Genomic DNA, 18,623 nt, shown 5'->3' on the forward strand with positions numbered 1-18,623 from the left:
AATTATTTACCAAAAAATTCAATTATTGAACTCTCTCCAATACTAATCATTCGATTATGTCCACCAACATTCCTTCGAATTCTCTGTCTATCATTCAGTCCAAATTGGGGCTCTAAAATTAACCGTTTTGCGCTACAAGCCTCCAAATTGACAGTACTTAATTATAATCATCCTGTGTATATGAATATGGCTGAAATATTAATGAAAAAGGTTCACTGGTTTATTAAGAAACATAGGGATGAAAAGCTATTTTGGTCACATCATCGTATAGAGGAATAACCATCAGCTGTAGTAAGAATGGCATGATTATTTCAATCAATTGTGTCCGAAACTGGAGTTCCAAATTCTATTGTGCTATGTAATGAAATTATAAAAAATATTCTGTTTATGTTCCAGCACGACAAGATATAGTGAGCGGTCACTCCATGGGTATAACATAATACGACAAAAACAGCATGAGTCCATTGACCATCATGCAGGGTGTTAACAATGCAGGCTGGTGGTGCAATGTTATGTGGAGCGTGATGTACATTAGGGCCTGTGATAATAGTGGAGCAACATTTGGATACCACTAGTTGAACTATCATGTTAGGGTTACTTGAGAACAACCTCTTCCACCCATGTGTACTATGTTCGTAATTTGTGTGTGTTCTCTGGTCAATATGCTTGTTTTGCTGGATGAATTCCGAGTTTCCAAAGAGGGTCTTCGCCTCAGACCGACTAACTCAGCGACAGAGTGAAAATAACCCATAAAAGTTTATAGCATCATCAGGAAATTTAAACCTGGGCCATTACTTCCCGATGTGCTGAGAACGCTGATTATAACCATTGTGTTACCAGAAAAGACTATGCGGCAGGTCATGTGGAAATTGTTTCTGACCTGGGGAATCCCTTCATGGCTGCAATGTATCTATCTGCGAATGGGTTCTTCCAAGTGGATAGTATGCCATATTACAATGCCAAAATTGTAGAGAACTAATTCCAGGAATACGAGATTGAATTCAATCCACTGCAGTAGCCTCCTCAGTCACAGATCCCAATCCAACTGAACAATGCGGGATGACGTAGAAGGAGCCCTGTGGATTAGAGATGTATTCAACCATTTGCAGTTTTCACCAACTTCGCCACATGCAGCCGGTGAGAAGTAGAGTCAACATGGATCAACATCGATGCGGCATGCAACCACCACTTAGTTGGGTCCCTGCCAGGACGAATCCCGGCTGTTTTGATGACCAAAGTGGAGGTCCCGCTTGAATTAATTAAGTGCGCTGAATAAAGTTGACACTTAGTGTATAAGCAATAGATTGCAGTGCCAAAATGTTATATCCCCGTTGTAATCCTTTTAGTGGAGGTTATAACGATAATCCTCCTTGGACGTTCTTCACTTTGAACCCAAGTATTTCTGATAATGCCATTCCTACAAGAATATACTGTTCAGGTGTCCCACCAATACGTCTTTCCAAATGCCTTTACAGCATGTTTTCGATTGGGTTTAAATCCGGAGATTTAAATTTAATTTAAATTTCCGGATTTAAATCCCTTGTTTTAATGGGATTTTATTCAGTTCTCTTGCGAGTGCTCCCATACAATCTGTGACTGTATGGGTACAATGGCTACAACAGGAAGAATCTCTTTCGCAATAGTATTTAGGTACACCCATTAGTTGACAGGGCCCTCAAAGGATCATGAGAAAACAATATCTGTATCAGGATACAGGTATTGAATACAGTACTAATCGTAATACCTGTATTAGGATAATGCCAATATCCTAAAAACATTGCCAACACCAGTATACCGCTGACAAAGACCTCCAGTGAGTCATGATGCAATCTGAATCCATTGCTTCATAGAACTTCCCTTACACCCCTATGCACCATTTGTTAACAGCGTGACCTGGATTCGTCGAGTCTCATCACAAATTTCTAGTATTCCAAATATCACTTATATTCTACTGGAAACTCTCATATTGTAAGGAATAATGAACTCTAATTCATTGAGAGAGTTCGTTTCTTGTTAAGTTATATTTTCTTTGATCGCAATTTTAATCTACGTTACAAAATTCCCTAAGTTACAATAGTCTATTCGCCATTTGTTACACTACGTATCCAGTCAACATAATTCTCTACTTTAGTATAAAAACCAAATTTTCTAGGGCTGGAGCATCCTTCACCCCAGCTGACAATCCCTACAAGATACCATATCCCATCTTTTTGTAGAGTCAATGGACCTCCACTGTCCCCTGAACATGTATCTGGTCTATAACTCTCTGCATAGCCAGCGCAAAGCATATTGTCTGTAATTAAATAGCTTGTGCTTTTGCGGCATACAGTTGAAGACACTAACGGTAGATGAGCCTCCTGTAGTGTTATAGCCATTACTGTTCCCTTAACACTGACACGGCCCCATCCAGTTACTACCCCGAGGCTTCCAGCAGGAAAGGTGTCTAGAAAGCCTTTTGAAGGAAGACAAATAGGAAGCACGTTAGGTTGGAAAGTCACTGGCTGGGAAAATTGAAGAAGGGCAATGTCATTTTCATTGGTCACCTGTTCTGAATGAGATCGAGGCTTGAAGAGTGGATGAATAACCACCCGCAGTATATTCAAAACCACTTCACCCGGTTCTGTTTGACGTCGTTGATGCTTTCCAAGTTTGACAACGAACTTGGACACTATTTCACTTTGCGACAATACCACCGCTCGGGAGGAAGTTTCTGGATCTTTTACAAAACAGTGACCTGCTGTCACGGCCCATTGATTATTAATAAGGCTACATCCACAGAAAACTGGAGTTCTTTCTGTAGATAACATGCACATCCAAGGAGAGGAATTCAAATTTGCACGAGCACCATCTATGATTCTTTTCTTTCTGACTTTACCTTCAATGAGCGGTCTCCCACACGAAAAATTACTAGGGGTAACAGTTGACAAAGATGGAATAAATATGATTACGTCAATGTTTTTAGAAATGCTACAGTCATTTATCTGAAGACTACTCACTACACATGTATAGCTACCACTGTCTTTGAGATCGGCATTTTGAATGTACAGAACACTACCACTATAAGTATATCTGGGTTCATTACGCTGAAGTTGTAGACTATTTTTATACCACGTGACAATGACATCAGTTTCGGTAACGTCACATGTCAGATTAACTGTCGATCCACTGTCCACACTAACAGTTGATATCAGGTCTTTAAATGTCAACGTGCACTCACTCCTCCATGATCCAAAAGCTCGACTATCGGTATCCTCTAAACCAACACGCACAGCTCTCACGATTCCTATGCTGTGCTGAGTTTGTTTCAGACAGACATAAATACCTTCTTCAAGAGACGATTGAAGATACAACCAAAGCGAACTGTTAGATAGAACGTTAGTATTTGGAGTGGTACTGATTGCTGTTCCGTCTTTCATCCATATTCGTGGAGTTTCTCCCATACCAACAAACCCACAATTGAGGACAATTGTGCTGCCCGGCAGGTGACGACTTTCTGCTATTGGTTGTTCATTGGAAAAGGGCATGGAACACGGTAGTCCTGAAAACAAAAGAAGATATTTAAGAAAAAAATAAAATCATTGCAACAAAAATATTACAATGGTAAAATGACTAACTCAGCCACGTTGTGAAAAATCCTATAAAAATTCCTAACGTTATTGAGGAATCGACTCGGTCCTTTTTCACCTAGTGTAGGAGGTTGGTGGATTATAACCACTGTGCTACTCGATGGACCAATTCATTGTCATTCTATATTTTAGCATTAAAATGGTTACAAATATTTACAAATTTTTAAAGTGTGTACAAAGAGCGAGCTGGTCACAAAATACAATTATCGTTCGTAATAATTATACAGGCGCAGTGTATTCTTCGAAGGGTCGGTTTGAACAATTTGACCCTATTGCGTGAAATGGCAGTTTACATGCTAGTTTCTGGAAATAGAGTAAAGATAGTGGGGGGGTGAGTCTGGTGCAGCTTCTTTTAACTTATCTCATCCCTCTCTCTATTCATTTTTCTTACTTATCAGTTGACTATTCTGGATTCTGGATTTTTGTTAACTAAATTACCTTACAAAAAGTATTCATACACACGTCAGTTTCCCACTGATATCACTGCTTCTCACTTCAGCCAGTGTCAGTCCCCTTTTGGCAGTAATACCCACCTTCCTGAGTAGGCTTTCCTCCAATAAACAATAGATTACAATGGACATAGTCCTCGATTCCTCAGAACTATTAATTGGGACGTGTTCGTCTGGCCTTTACCTGGCATTTCAGTTCAGCTATAAGTGTTCCACAGGGTTCAATCTCAAACAGCACTGGCGGTACAATGGGACATTATCACATTGATATCAACAGTAGTTTGCGCAAAAGAAATGCCACATCGTAGGAAGCATGAAATTGTCGAAAACATTAAGGCAGGCGTCAGCATTCATAGTTCCCCACGCAAACACTAAAAGTTCTAGGCCATTCCGTGAGAAACAGCGCCACACCATAATCCCACCTCCTTCGAACTTCATCGTTCGCCCAACTCCAGCCGCAGAAGTTCTCTTAGATATTAGCCATACCAACACCCTATCATCTGATAGGAATAGGGTGTAGAGAGATTTGTCACACCATGCAAACAATTTCCATTGCTCTATGGGCCAATTATGGTATTCGTTGCACCATAAGCCGAAACCACTGATTGCTACTGGTGATGTTTGGCTTATGAGTCACCGCTCACTCATGAAAAGAGTCTGTAGAGTACGTAGTTTGTCCGTACAAATGTTAACCTCTGTGGAAACCTGAAATGGAAGGCAGTGTAATTCCCGAACTTGGTAATCTTTGGCCTGGACATCCACATTCCAGGAACCCCACCTGCTGTCCCTCGGTCGTTTTTTGTGAACAACACCCTGTTACACTGGTGTGCAAAATTTAAGGACAAGTCACGTTCTCACCTGTAACTTCTCATAGGAACGGCCTGGATACGGGAAAAGCATACCAAAGGAACCTCTTGAGGTACAGAAATGATGAAGGAAACAACGCTGACACAACAACGGAAACAAAACGGTACAGAGGGACTTTATTCAAAAATGGCAACATAGCACTGGCTGCCATGATACAGATGCATCTCTGCCAAAGATGGAACAAAGGGAAGAGGTGGTCCTCAGTAGGAGATATGGCTATCCCTAATGTCGATGCAGGCTTTGCGCTGCCTGTCCATACTTGTTGAAAAATTTCTTGCGGTAACATCGTCCATTCCTCTGTCAGCGCCATTTTCAGCTGGTGAACATTTTGTGGTGGGTGTGGATGTACTGCTAGGCGTCTCCCCAGAGCGTCCCATATGTGTTCGATGGGATTTAGATCGGCGGAACGGGCAAGCCATCCATATCAACAATGTCCTCACTTTCCAAAAGCATATCAACAGCTGCAGTGCGATGGAGTGTGCCGTTATCATGCATAAACACGAACTCGGGGCCAATGGCACCTCAGAACAGACGCACATGAGAAAGGATTACCTCAGTACAGTAGCGTGCACCGGTTATAGTACCGCTTTCCAGTATCTGGAGTTGCGTACGTCCATCGAAGATAACGCTTCCCAAGATTGGCTGACGTCCAGAATCGCTGCTGAGACTGAATCTACTCTCATCAGTAAAAATTACCTTAAGTAAAGATTTTGTGGTTGTAATCTTTAGAAATAGTGTTGGTCCTCAAGTTTTGCACACCAGTGTATAAGTCAAAACATTAACAGATTCACAAGCAGTCATTGTAAATTGCTCCTTCATGAGAATCCGTTATTAGTTAATAACCACTGATATTTATTCCTGTGAACTTAACTGTTGTTTTAATAAATACAAAGTATATCCATTTACCTGGTGGTTGACATATGGGGGGAGGAGCAGACCAGTGACCGTCAGTTTGGCAGTGAGACACATTAGTGCCTTTTAACACAAAGCCAACATCACATGTAAAAATAGCCGTTAATCCTCCACGATGGCGGAACCACACTCGCCCATTGGAAGGAGCACTGGGTCGCGGACATGGCTGATCATTAATACTTGATGCTGCAAGAACAGCTGCAAAAAAAGAACCAAAAGATATGAGGGATGAAAGTATTTTGAATTCACACTTCTGGCATAGAAGTAGAAATCATAATCAAAAGCAATTTGTTTTAAATATTAATATTAAAAATCATAAAAGTTTTTATTTTCAATTTTAAATTTATTTTTGTATATTAGAATTAATTTGCAATTTTTATCCATAATTTTTTATCTTTATTCCACACATAATAAAATTGACTATTTATTAAGCGAAGAATATATGTACATGTATTAAAACAAGTTAAACATCCAGCGTTATGCGCCAACGCAACTAAGGTCATGAGGCACCAATATATTGTATGTATTCTGCCGTCGATTTGCCTGTTCGCTGACTGAAAACCCGAGTTTCCAGGATGGAAAACCATACTGTTCTCTCCTGAGACCAACTAATTCAGCCACGTTTTGAAAAAAGCCCATAAACATTCTCATGCCTTTGCTGCGATTCTAACTCAGGTCTTTTCCACTTTCTGTGAGGAGGATGGTAATTATATCAACTGTGCTACCGAGGAGGGTTTATGCAACATAAAATGATTCCAGAAATATATTAAAATATACAATTAGTATCTTAAGCGGGGACTGAATAAAAATCTGGAAAAATCCAAAGTTCACAACTATTTAATAACGATTGCGCATCAAACTTCCTGATTGTTTTAATAAAAAAGAAACTTAAAATTAATCTTAAAATCTCCTTCTGTATAACCCCTCCATTTAATTTTCCATAAACAGGAATTTTCTCTATACAATTCAATGAACTCTATAATAATGCTTTGGACATTTTAAAAATTATGTACAAAACTAGACGCAAAGCGTGAATATGGGTTGTTTTCATAAAGATCAAGGTTATTACTTTTTAACAGATGAGGAAATACTACTCCCAATCACACAGGAAATTAAATGAAATGAAGAGGGAGGGTGATTGTTATGAGCATTTGCCACAAAAACAGACAGTTAGCGAACCTTTAACGCCCTTCAAATATCTTCTAGATTGGTCGAATGGCAAGAATTGAACGAGAAACAATTTACAATTTCGATGGAAATACAGTATCTTGCGGCAGAAAAAAGACTGAGATCTTTCAAGCAAAGGCAATGGTAACATTTCAAAGCGGTGTATGTATGCCAAGTATAAATGAAATTACTGTTCTTTTCTCTGTTTTTACCTGCGTTAATTTTATATGTAGTAGTAGTAGTGGTGGCATGTGTTGCAAGAAAGCAAGTGTATGAGCTTATGCAGCATCAGCCAAAAAAAAAAAAAAAAATTACAAAAGAAATCCGTCTAAATGTTTGTCCACTTCCTCCTTAAATTTATTTAACATATCAACTTCCACAACCATGGAAGTTTGTTCCAGCAATTAACCACCCACTGGCTAAAGGCAAATTTCCGCACATCTATCTTTCCCCAATTTGAATTTATGCCCCCATAGGTTCGTAATCTGAACAAGTGGAAGAATCCCATCAGATTTGAGCCTCCTCAACCCATTGAAGGCATTATACACCTCAATCAGATCACCTCGCAGGTGCCTAGTCTCCAGCCGCTGCAATTTGCAGAACTTAAGCCTCTTGATAAGAGGATCCCTTCATTCCCCTCACCAATCTTGTTACCCTTCTCTGTACACGCTCAAGCAAATCAACATCCTTCATAAAATGAAGCCTCCAGACCTGTACGCAGTATTCAAAGCGTGGCCTGACCATTGCCTTCTACAGAGGGACAATCACCTCCTTTTCCCTGCTAGCAAAATTCCTATATATCATTGACAAAACCCCATGACCTGACCTGGCAGCCTGTCTGCATTGCTCAGAAAACTTCATATCTGACTGCACAATTACTCCCAGGTCTTTTTCATTTTCTACCACACAGTTGGTACGTTTCTCTGGGGTTACTTCTACACATATGTAGTACTTTGCATTTCTCAAGGTTAAACTTCAGTTGCCACTTCTCAGCCCATCTCTCCAAATTTTCTAGATCCTGTTGCAGTAGCGCACTGCCATTACTGTCATTAACAACCCTGTCAACCTTTGTATCATCTGCAAACTTCGACACTAAGCCTGATATACCTTCAACAATATCATTGATAAATATACAAAACAACAGAGGATCCAACACCGAACCCTATGGGACTCCACTAATAACATTAGTCCACGAAGAGTAGCACACATTGATTACCACCCTCTGTCTTCTCCCACTCAACCATCCTTTTATCTATTGTAGCATCTTACCCTTAATACCATTCTGCTCCAATTTGTACAGTAGTCTTCCATGCGCAATAGTGTCAAAAGCTTTCCTGAAATCCAAATATATGATATCAAAATTATTTTTTGCATCCAGTTCCTTTGTAACCACATCATAATATCCTATCAAATTTGTCAGACAAGACTTTCCCTTAACAAACCCACGCTATGTCTGAATTATTGCTGCAGTCTTGTCTAGATGATCCTGCAATGCCTCTTTAACCAGTGACTCCATTATTTTACCCGGAACAAAAGTTAAACGAACTTGTCTGTAATTACTCGTGTCACCCTTCGATCCCCCTTTGTGAATTGGGGATACATTTGCACATCTCCAGTCCGTGGGAACCTCCCCTGAGTCCAAAGACGCTCTCATAATTATTGCTAAGGGTTTGCTTAGTTGCTTTGCCGCCTCCTTTAATATAACTGGATAGATCCCATCCACCCCAGGTGCCTTTCTTACGTTTAACTTCAACAATTTCTCTTCCACTTTGCTCTCAGTTATTACAAAATCATTAAGTATCCTGCTACAATTTGATAACCTTCTGCCATTTTCAAACCTTAATAATTCATCATGTGTGAATGTAGATGCAAAATACTCATTCAGTTTGTTTGCTATCTGAGCAGGATCATCAACAGTCGAACCATCGATGTCAAGTGGACCAATCAGATTCATCCCCTTTCTTTTAGAGTTTATATAAGTAAAGAATTCCTTGCTGTTTTTCTTAGCATCTTTTGCCAAGGATTTCTCGTAATCTGCCTTCGCCTGCCTAACCTCCTTTGTGACCTGATTACAGACTAGCTTATATCTGCCATAGGCTTCTGAGTCGTTTGATAATTTGTATGCATTTTTCTTCTCTGTCACGAGTCTCATTAGTTCATTAGATAACCATTTAGGCCTAAACCTTGAACAATATTTCTTAATAGGTATGAAACGTTTAGTAGCTTCCACGATTAATTCCTTGAATGCTTCCCACTTAGAATTTACTGTTGGTAACATCGTCAGTTGATCCCACTGTACAGAATTTAAAAACTGTCTGAGACAACTGAACTCACCTTTACAAAAGCAAAAACCCTTCCCTTTACCCCTGATGGTAATTATATCTTCAAGTAAATCCCACATCAGTACACTGTGAGCACTGCCACCTAGTGGTTCCTTTATCTGCAAATTCTTAATACATGAATGATCACTGCTGATAACCAGATCAAGAGTATTACCCTCTCTGGTTGTCTCTCGAACATGCTGCTGCAGAAAACAGTCATCCAATAAATCCACAAAAGTCTTACTAGTGTGCGAGTGACCAACCCACAAATTCCAGTCAATATCTGGGAAGTTAAAATCCCCCATTATAAGACATTCTGATTTACTGGCCCACTCTATTTCTCTGTACAATTGTTCATTGTACTCATTCAAGTCATTAGGCCTATAACACACTCCTACTCTTATTTTTGCTTTCGCAGTGCTTATGTCACGCCAAACTGACTCAACAGTGCACTGTTCATCTATATCAACTGGATGCACTTCTTTTGATTTTATGTTTTTTTAATTAACAGCATAACACCTCCTCCCTTCCTATCCTTCTATCCTTTCTGACACATTGTACTCCCCAAATTCTAGTTCAGCATTCCTTATATCTGTGTGACACCACGTCTCTGCTGTCCCAACAATATCCGCCTTTGATATCTTGACCAACAATTCAAATTCATCAAATTTATTTACTATACGTCTAGCATTGGTATACATGCAAGTATACATGTTCCTATTCTTATTATTAGTTACCCTAACACATCCATATACCCACCTGTTTCACGATGACTGCCATCAGTTCCTGAAACCCCAGCACCCCTGGCTCCAGGCCGCTGCTTATTCTGATAGAAGTAGTGCAAGAATCACCTTCACCTCTGCCTGCGACTACCTTTGGATAGAATGCATTTAATATTATAAGACTGCAGGGGATATTTCGAAATCTAAAATAGCAATGCGTCCCAACTTTATTCGAGAATGCATTTAGAATCGATTATCTTAAAAAATTGACTGTCCCAAATACCATCGGTCCCAGTTGATTTGGATAACCAGGACCGACCTAATTTGGGATAATGGAAACTTTAGCCGATTAAGGGAATTTGAGAGGCTATCTGTAGGACTGAAAAAGGTCTGCCGAATTAGGTGGACCTTTGTAAAAATCACTTCAACAACTGTGAGAATGAAAGGTCATGTCAATTGTTATAGCTTAAAGGTATAAAGGATATCTTGACTCACGAAAGATAGAATGTCAATTCTAATAAGTAATAAGAAAGTAATTCGCCAAGTATTTGGGTAAAGAGAAGGTGGTAAGACACACACGCTGCTGAGACGAGGCGCGGAGAATTGTAAACATGCGGAGAAAGCAAGCACATTTTTTAAAATATATTTTTCTCATTTGTTTCTTAATGTTGTATTTTTTACTATGCAATATAGAAATTGTTTACATTCTTAAAACCTATTACAGTATTACACCAATTTTGCTTATTACACCAATCTATCCTATAAACCGATGAGTCATAACACATGTCCATCCAGTCTGAGGATGTGTTTGGAACGGAGGATGCCTAGAGAACGCTTAATACCTGAGTGTGTTGTCCCAGCTGTGAAGGTAGGGAGGAAGAGGTGGTATCATGGTCTGGGCGTGTTCATCTTGGTATGAACTAGGTCACAATGTATGGAACTCTGAATGTTACATCCTACATGGACCTTCAGGACAATTCTGGGATATTTTATAGAAGCGGCCCTTACCTCCCAATACGACAGTGTTCATGTTACAAAGCAATATATGGTTAGAAGAGACATTGCAGTTACCAGCACAGAGCTAAAGTCTCAACCCAATTGAACATGGGATTGATTGAAACAAAACGGCCCTCTTCGTTAGTGGATCAAATGCTGTAAAGGAGATATGGCGGAGAATATTACCAGATTTCTCTCAGAAATTACTAGAAAGTCTCCCACAATCCATCCAAAGAGTCTTTATGACCAAAACGCTATTAATTTCTTTGAAATAAATTCGGTAAGATAGTGTATAGTACAAGTATTTTACAGATTTATGCACGTGTTTATCTCGATGTACACGACTTTCACAGAGGAAAACATTGTATTGATAGGATGATTTTTTAATAGAATTTAATGCAATAAAGGTTACCAAAAGCAATTAACTGAAATGGCTAAAAGATAATTAGTAACATTTCATAAGATTAGACTTCATAAAAGAAAGAAAAAATCATTAAATTTGCTTAGAAGAGTTCATTACAACACTAATGCCAAACATTTACCTTAATTTTCTTCGAGAGAATTTAACGATTTCCTCCACTCCACTAGGTTCCAGCCATTAAAAGTTGATCATGGCCTCAATTATTATAAAATAAATGAGATGGTTTATCCAACCGCCTCATTTGTTTGGCGTACTCATTTAATAGGATCTCATTCTTTTTCTTTTTTTACTCTCTGCTATTCATACAAGATTCCTCTTGGGGAAAATCTAATCTCAGAGTACAGTCACATCACTGACCTATGCTTCATATTCTACTCTACCCAACTTCATCATTAACAATAAATGATGGATAATACAATGTTTCAAGATGACTGCTATACACCCCACTACATAGCTTTGCCCTTCATTATTTATTGTTGTTTTGCCTGTTTATTTTATAGTCTACTGGTCATGAACTAGTCATTCTCCACAGCTAAAACCAATTATTACAACTCCAGATAACCATCTTTGATAATTTATTAGTAATTTGAAATGCCCTTCGAGGAGTATTTATATGGAAGCTCTGCATATGCAGCCTATAATTAAGAGATGTAAATTGTGGTAATAGTGGAATAATTCCTACCCTACTATTAACGCAGCATCCTCTCACATTTGAAAAATTAGGTTTATGTCTATAAACTTGTATACTTGAATATTAAGAGGTATAAGAACAGCTGGCTCCCATTATCTCATGGAAAAATAAATATATGTAATCTATTTATATACCTAAGTATTTAGAAGAAGAAATACAAGAAATATTACAAAATGCCCTCCACAAGGCTAAGGATATGAACACGTAGTCGATACAAGATGCTCGAAAATGTGGTCACATGACATCAGTACGGAGTATGATCCCCTCCAACGGCTGAAGAGGACTGACAGCGGTGAACTATGCTCGATATAAGGACGTCTATAAGATTCTGTGGCAACAGATCCCATTCTTCCACCAGCACAGACCTTAGCTCACCAAGTGACCGAGGAGTTGGCTGTCGGTGTATAATGTTACGCCTAAGGGCGTTCCACACATGTTCGATCGGATTTAAGCTTGAGGATCGTGCTGGCCACGGCAGTCGTTAGATATCTTCAGTTTCAAGACATTTCTCCACCACTTGAGCTCTATGTGCAGTGGCGTTGTCGTCAGGGCTCCCACTCCTGGGTTTTTCCACCCAGATCTGGGTTTTTTGATTGTCATCTGGGTTGATAGGTTTTTTGATTGTCATCTGGGTTGATAGGTTTTTTTCACAAAAATATCTCATTATCTGGGTTTTTTCGGTAATTTTTAATTTTAAGTCAAAATTTTTATTTCTTGTAAATACAATAAAATTTAATACATTTAATAACAGTTTACAATTTTCTTAATTTTATATTCTAACAATACTGATCATAATTTGTAATATCTCAAGTGCTTGTACAAAATACTACAAATGTAAAAGGATTTCAAAGTTTTCGCAGGGTTCTACACTATGAAATTACGCCTACATGTTCATACATGTAAGCATACATGATCGTGTTACTAACATGTATGCGCAGCCTATTGAGCAGGCAGAAGGCGGTCTTTACTGCACAGTCTTTCGTGATCGTTCGTGGTATTATTGCATTATTTGGTGTGATTTTTACATTTATGCGTGTACTACATACAGTGATATAATAAATTTAAATTGTAGTGACTATTTCTATTTTATGTTAATGGATTAGTGATTTATTTTTTATTTTATAGAACATTTTAAATAAGATAACTGCTAATTAGCCATACCCACAAATTGCCCACAATGTCTGAAACTTGTTCCCCACAGAGAAAGATGAGTAAACGGTGGTATACTCAAAATTTTAGAAATGAATGGTTAGAAGATTCGGAATTAAAGGATTGGTTGAAAGAAGACAGTAATGAAAAAGGTGCGTCTTACTGTATTTGTTGTGAAATGAAATTAAAGAATGCCAATAAATCGATGTTACTAGCGCATAAAAATACAGTTAAACATAAAAAAAGTTCAAATATTGCTAAGACAAGTTCAACGTTAGACACGTTCTTCACAAAACGTAAACCTACGGAGAATGAAGTAGCAAAGGCAGAGTTAACAATTGCTGCACTCATTTCTGAGCATAATATTCCATTTGAGCAATGTGATCACCTTATAGAAGCATGTAAGAAAGAATTTCATGATAGCAATATTGCAAAACAAGTTCAGATGAAGGCGACTAAAGTCTCTTATCTTATACAAGATGGCATAGCCTATCATGAAAAAATATACATTTCTAACATATGCAGAAACAACAAGTTTTCAATGATAATAGATGAAAGTACAGATTTATCTTTATCGCAAGTTCTAGCTGTTGTTGTTAGATACTTTGATATTCAAAAACTTGATGTTGTAGATGTGTTACTTGACACTGTTTCTGTCGAAAATGGTACTTCAGAAGGGCTTTATCAAGCTGTAAAAGATCTTTTCATAGAAAAAAAACATTCAAATAAGTAATCTCGTTGGCTTTGATAGTGATAATTGTGACAGTATGATGGGTACTAAGAGTGGGTTCCAGTCATTGCTAAAAAAGGATGTACCATCAGTATTTATAATGGGATGTGTTTGCCATTCTTTTGCATTATGTGCTAGTCATTCAGTCAAGGTACTACAATCATATCTAGAAATATTTATAAAAGATATCTCTTGTTATTTTTCCCGTAGTAGTAAAAGATTAAACGAGTTCAAAATGATTCAAGATGTTGTAGATACTGCTAAGCATAAAATCCCCAAATTAGCACAAACACGTTGGTTATCCTGTGGCAATGTAATAAAAATTATTATTGAGCAGTGGGATGCGTTAGTTCTTTATTTTCAGTCTCTATCAAAAATTGACAAAATCGATGGTGCAGGGAATATTTACAATACTATGATCACCAAAGGAACTAAGCATATGTTGTTGTTTTTAGGATATGTACTGGAGAAAATAAACTGCCTGAATATTGAATTTCAATCTGGGCATTTCAGATTGCACTTACTTCATTCAATGGTTTCAATTGAGTATAAAAATATTCTTAGTTTTTTCATAAAAGAAGTCATTACTTCGTGCAAGCTGGTTGAAATTGATCCAAGCAATGCAATAAATCATAAGCCTCTGAATAAAATATATTTGGGAGGCCGTTGTATGGCCTTATTAAATTCAACACCGCTTGGTGACAGTGAAAGCAGGTTTAAAAATGATTGTTTAAAATTTCTTGTTGAACTTTGTATGGAAATCAGAAAAAGATTTCCTCTAAATGATGATGGAATTATCGCCAGTCTCAATGTTCTTGACCCAGCAGTGATACATGATCGTGCCAATTCGCCATCCATAATTTTCCATTTAGCAATGCAGTTCCCTCACCTTGTTTCTGAAGACAAACTAGATCTTCTAGATGATGAATGGAGATCATTTCATTTAAATCAAGATTTAGATTTCTCTTACAAAACCATCCCTGAGTTTTGGTATCTGTTACGTAATGTAAAAGATGGCTTTAATAATTCTAAATATGAGATTTTATCTAACTTTATGACCAGTTTAACTATTTTACCTCACTCTTCAGCAAGCGTAGAAAGAATCTTCTCCCAAGTAAACCATATAAAAACAAAAGCCACAAACTCCCTTAAACTAGAAACTGTGAAAAATCGACTAATGGCAAAACAGGCGATAAATAGATCTAATCAAAATTGCTATACATGGAAACCTAAATCAGAATTGGTAAAAGAAGTCATACAAGGAACTTGTCATAAAAGATACGAAGAACGTTTGAAAAAATGAAAGAACTTCAAAAAATAAATGTGTAGGGACCTGAATGGGATGAAAATTCTGATTACAATTAAATAAAAGATATTTTTGCATGGTAAGTTTTATCTTATTTGTGTTGCTATACTATACGATGAAAACTAGGTTTTTTTTGGGTTTATTTAAGTTGCAATCTAAGTTTTTTTAAAATTTGTGAGTGGGAGCCCTGGTTGTCGTGCATGAAGGGGAAATCTGGACCAACCGTATCCCTAAAAAACCGCACATAGGATTCGAGGATCTGTTCTCGGTATCTCTGCACAGTTACAGTACCCCTATCAAAAACATGAAGAGGGGTGTGGACGTTGATCATTATTCCGCCCACACGAGAACACCATAAATGTCCTATCTGTGATGTTGAAGAGATGGTACTGCTTCCTCGTTGTCTCCCAATGAAATAACGTCTAGAATCTGTTTGTAGGCTAAAACTGGATTCATCAGAGAACAGAACTGTACCTAATTTTATCCTGCTTTATCACAACCTACACGAGTTAAACTACGTTTTCTACGTGTCTGTTAATTTTGTCCATCAGTTTATATTAAAAAAATTGTGAATGTCCTTTTAATTCATTGAATAAATTATATATATATCAATTTTTTATCAGTATCCTATAAAATTACAATCTATAATATATCATCTAGGGTAACAGCAATTTATTTTGTTTGTTTATTTGTTTTATTTAAAAAAAGAAACACTTTCTATGAGGATTAATTCCTCACCTGAAGAATTGGAACCTCACATGACCTTTAGCACTTAGGGTTGCCAACCTTCCTTTTTTTTTCAATTAAATGTGTATTATTTTATATTTTATGTATTTATTATTTATCCTACTCTCTCCTTGAGAACCAAGTAGGATACAAATGTCCTTCTTGTAAATATTTTAGTTAAATATTTACAAACTATACAAATATTTAAAATATTTACAAAATATTAAACTATTTACAAATATACAAACTATATAGGGACGATGGGTCCCTTCATCAGCTGACATTAATATACAAAAAACGTTACAATGGAACATCGAATGATGGCGGGCGTGGTCATGTATTAGACAGTGGAGCACGTGCATGAGATTAGTGAACGTTATGGAGGGAGTTGCCTTACAATGCATCCCACGTACGCGCTCTATATTGTCAACAGCAAATGTCTGATTTTGTCCAGTAACCCATTTGTGTTCCTTCCATTTAACGTTCAACATTTTTTGTATATTAATGTCAGCTGATTATGGGATCTATCGTCCCAATATAGTAGAGGTATGATTGTAAATAGTTCAGTATTTTGTGTAGTTTTGTTATTATATGTATAATAATAACATTATACTAATATACTAACATTATAACGCACTGGTCGAAATCTAATCAGGAAATAACCTATGTAATTATTTATCCTATAAAAGTCGGGAACTGTGAGCCCTCGTGGGTAGCACATTTGGTAGAATCGCCATCCGCCCCCACACCGGGTGGAAATGGCCTCAGTTCGAGTCTCGTCGATGACGTGAGGAATTTTTTTGGGCCTTTTTCACAACGTGGCTGAGTAGGTCTCAAACGAGGGTAGCATGCTTTTCTCTCCCAAAAACTCCGGTTTTTCGTCCAGCAAACAGAAAATGGACCACAGAACAAACGCGATTTACAGACAATGTACACGGAGCAATTTGGTCTTAGTCGCTGATGCTTCTTAAACCCTATTAAACAACAACAATATTACAACAATGGTTGTTCCAGAAGACCATTTTTTTTAGTATGTTATCAGCGACCATATCTTGAATTATTGTTGTGGTAGTAGGGATTTAGGAGCTTCAGTGACTAAGGCCATATTACTCGTGTATATTGTCTGTAAATTGCGTATGTTCTGAGGTGGATTTTCTGTTTGCTGGATGAAAAACCCCAGTTTCCGAACGGGGAACCATGCAACCCTCGCTTGAGACTGACTAACTCAGCCACGTTGCCATCAAGGCCCATAAAAATTTCCTCGCATCATCGACAGGACTCGAACTCAGGTCTATCCAGCAAGTATAGGGATCCTACCAACTGTGCTACCCACGAGGATATATCCAGAATAACTTTGTCGAGCCTTGATAATAAGAATATCGTTATGCAACTGGAAAGATGCAAAGATAACAGTATTATCCAGCCTAGGGTGGGGTCTTAACAGAGTAAAATAAAACGCATGACATAAAAAGAATAACAGTAAAATAATTAATTATAATTAAATGTAAGCAAAACATTAAATGACAGTTTAGCATAGAATCGTGAATTTAGACATTAACAAGAAGTAAAGTAATAATGGTAAAGTAATGTTATTTCATAATATTAGCAAGAATACGCGAAATGTATATATAAGACTTCTCCTTAATGCAGAAGTTGGGTATCGTTGGAAGGAACATAAAATTACAGTCTTAAATGGAAGTAAGGGACATTAGGTTAAGGATTACTTGGTATGGTGGTATAGCTGTGATTGGTTGCCGAAGATAAGGCAAATTCAGTTTGCAGGTGGTGACACATTTTTGAATAAGCACGTCATTAGAATGTAAATAAGACAGATAATACGTCATGATACATGATACCAAACTACAAACAACATAATACAAAACAGGCATATTGTACGTGTTGGTACGGCCCAAAATTACAAGAAGCAAAAACAAATTACATCGTTGATCAGAGATGAAGTATAAACACGGAAGCAGAGGAAAATGTGAGCAGATAGAAACTTTGGCAATTTTGGTACGAAAAATTCGAGTATTGGAAAATGAAACGTTGGGAGCAGATTTGTCCTAAGAGTTTATGCCTTTAACAGTTTCCTAGAGAAAAGTACTTTTAGCAACAGGCGAAATTTACATTGAAAATCGATCAGGCAGGCGCAAATTCCCTGGTTGGTTGGTTCTTGTAGGGTTTTTAGGTGCATCAGCAACTTAGGCCATATTGAGCCATATATAATATGTCTGTAAATTGCGTGTGTTCTGTGGTCGATTTGTTGTTTGCCGGACTAAAAATCCGAGTTTCCAGGTTAAAAAAACTATACTGTCCTCGCCTGAGACCGACTAACTCGGCCACGCTGTGGAAAAAGGACCATAAAAATTCTGGATTTATTGATGGGATTAGAACTCAGGTCTTTTCCACCAGTGTGTGGAGGACAGTGATCATAACAACTGTGCTACCCACAAGGGACACGTTCCCAGAATTCCGGTATCCTTTCCAAACTGCTTTATGCTGATCGAATGTCAAATAAATCTACTCCATTTTATGTTATC

At 37.7% G+C, this 18,623-nt stretch overlaps 1 protein-coding gene across 1 annotated transcript in view; it reads right to left on the minus strand.

The window, feature by feature from the left end:
- Positions 1-2,067: 2,067 nt before the first annotated feature.
- The window catches only part of LOC150086129 (uncharacterized), a 31,199-nt gene continuing 14,643 nt past the window's right edge, over positions 2,068-18,623 (minus strand). The window contains exons 2-3 of the mRNA XM_090373733.1: positions 5,849-6,052; positions 2,068-3,538 (exon numbers count right to left, since the gene is read on the minus strand). Of these exons, the coding sequence (XP_090229859.1) occupies positions 2,079-3,538; positions 5,849-6,052 (1,664 nt within the window). The 3' untranslated portion in view covers positions 2,068-2,078. The remainder of the gene's footprint in view (positions 3,539-5,848; positions 6,053-18,623) is intronic.

Source organism: Mastigoproctus giganteus, chromosome 5 (genome assembly GCF_048544385.1).
Source record: "Mastigoproctus giganteus isolate SK-2022 chromosome 5, ASM4854438v1, whole genome shotgun sequence".
In the NCBI taxonomy this organism is placed as follows: domain Eukaryota; kingdom Metazoa; phylum Arthropoda; class Arachnida; order Uropygi; family Thelyphonidae; genus Mastigoproctus; species Mastigoproctus giganteus.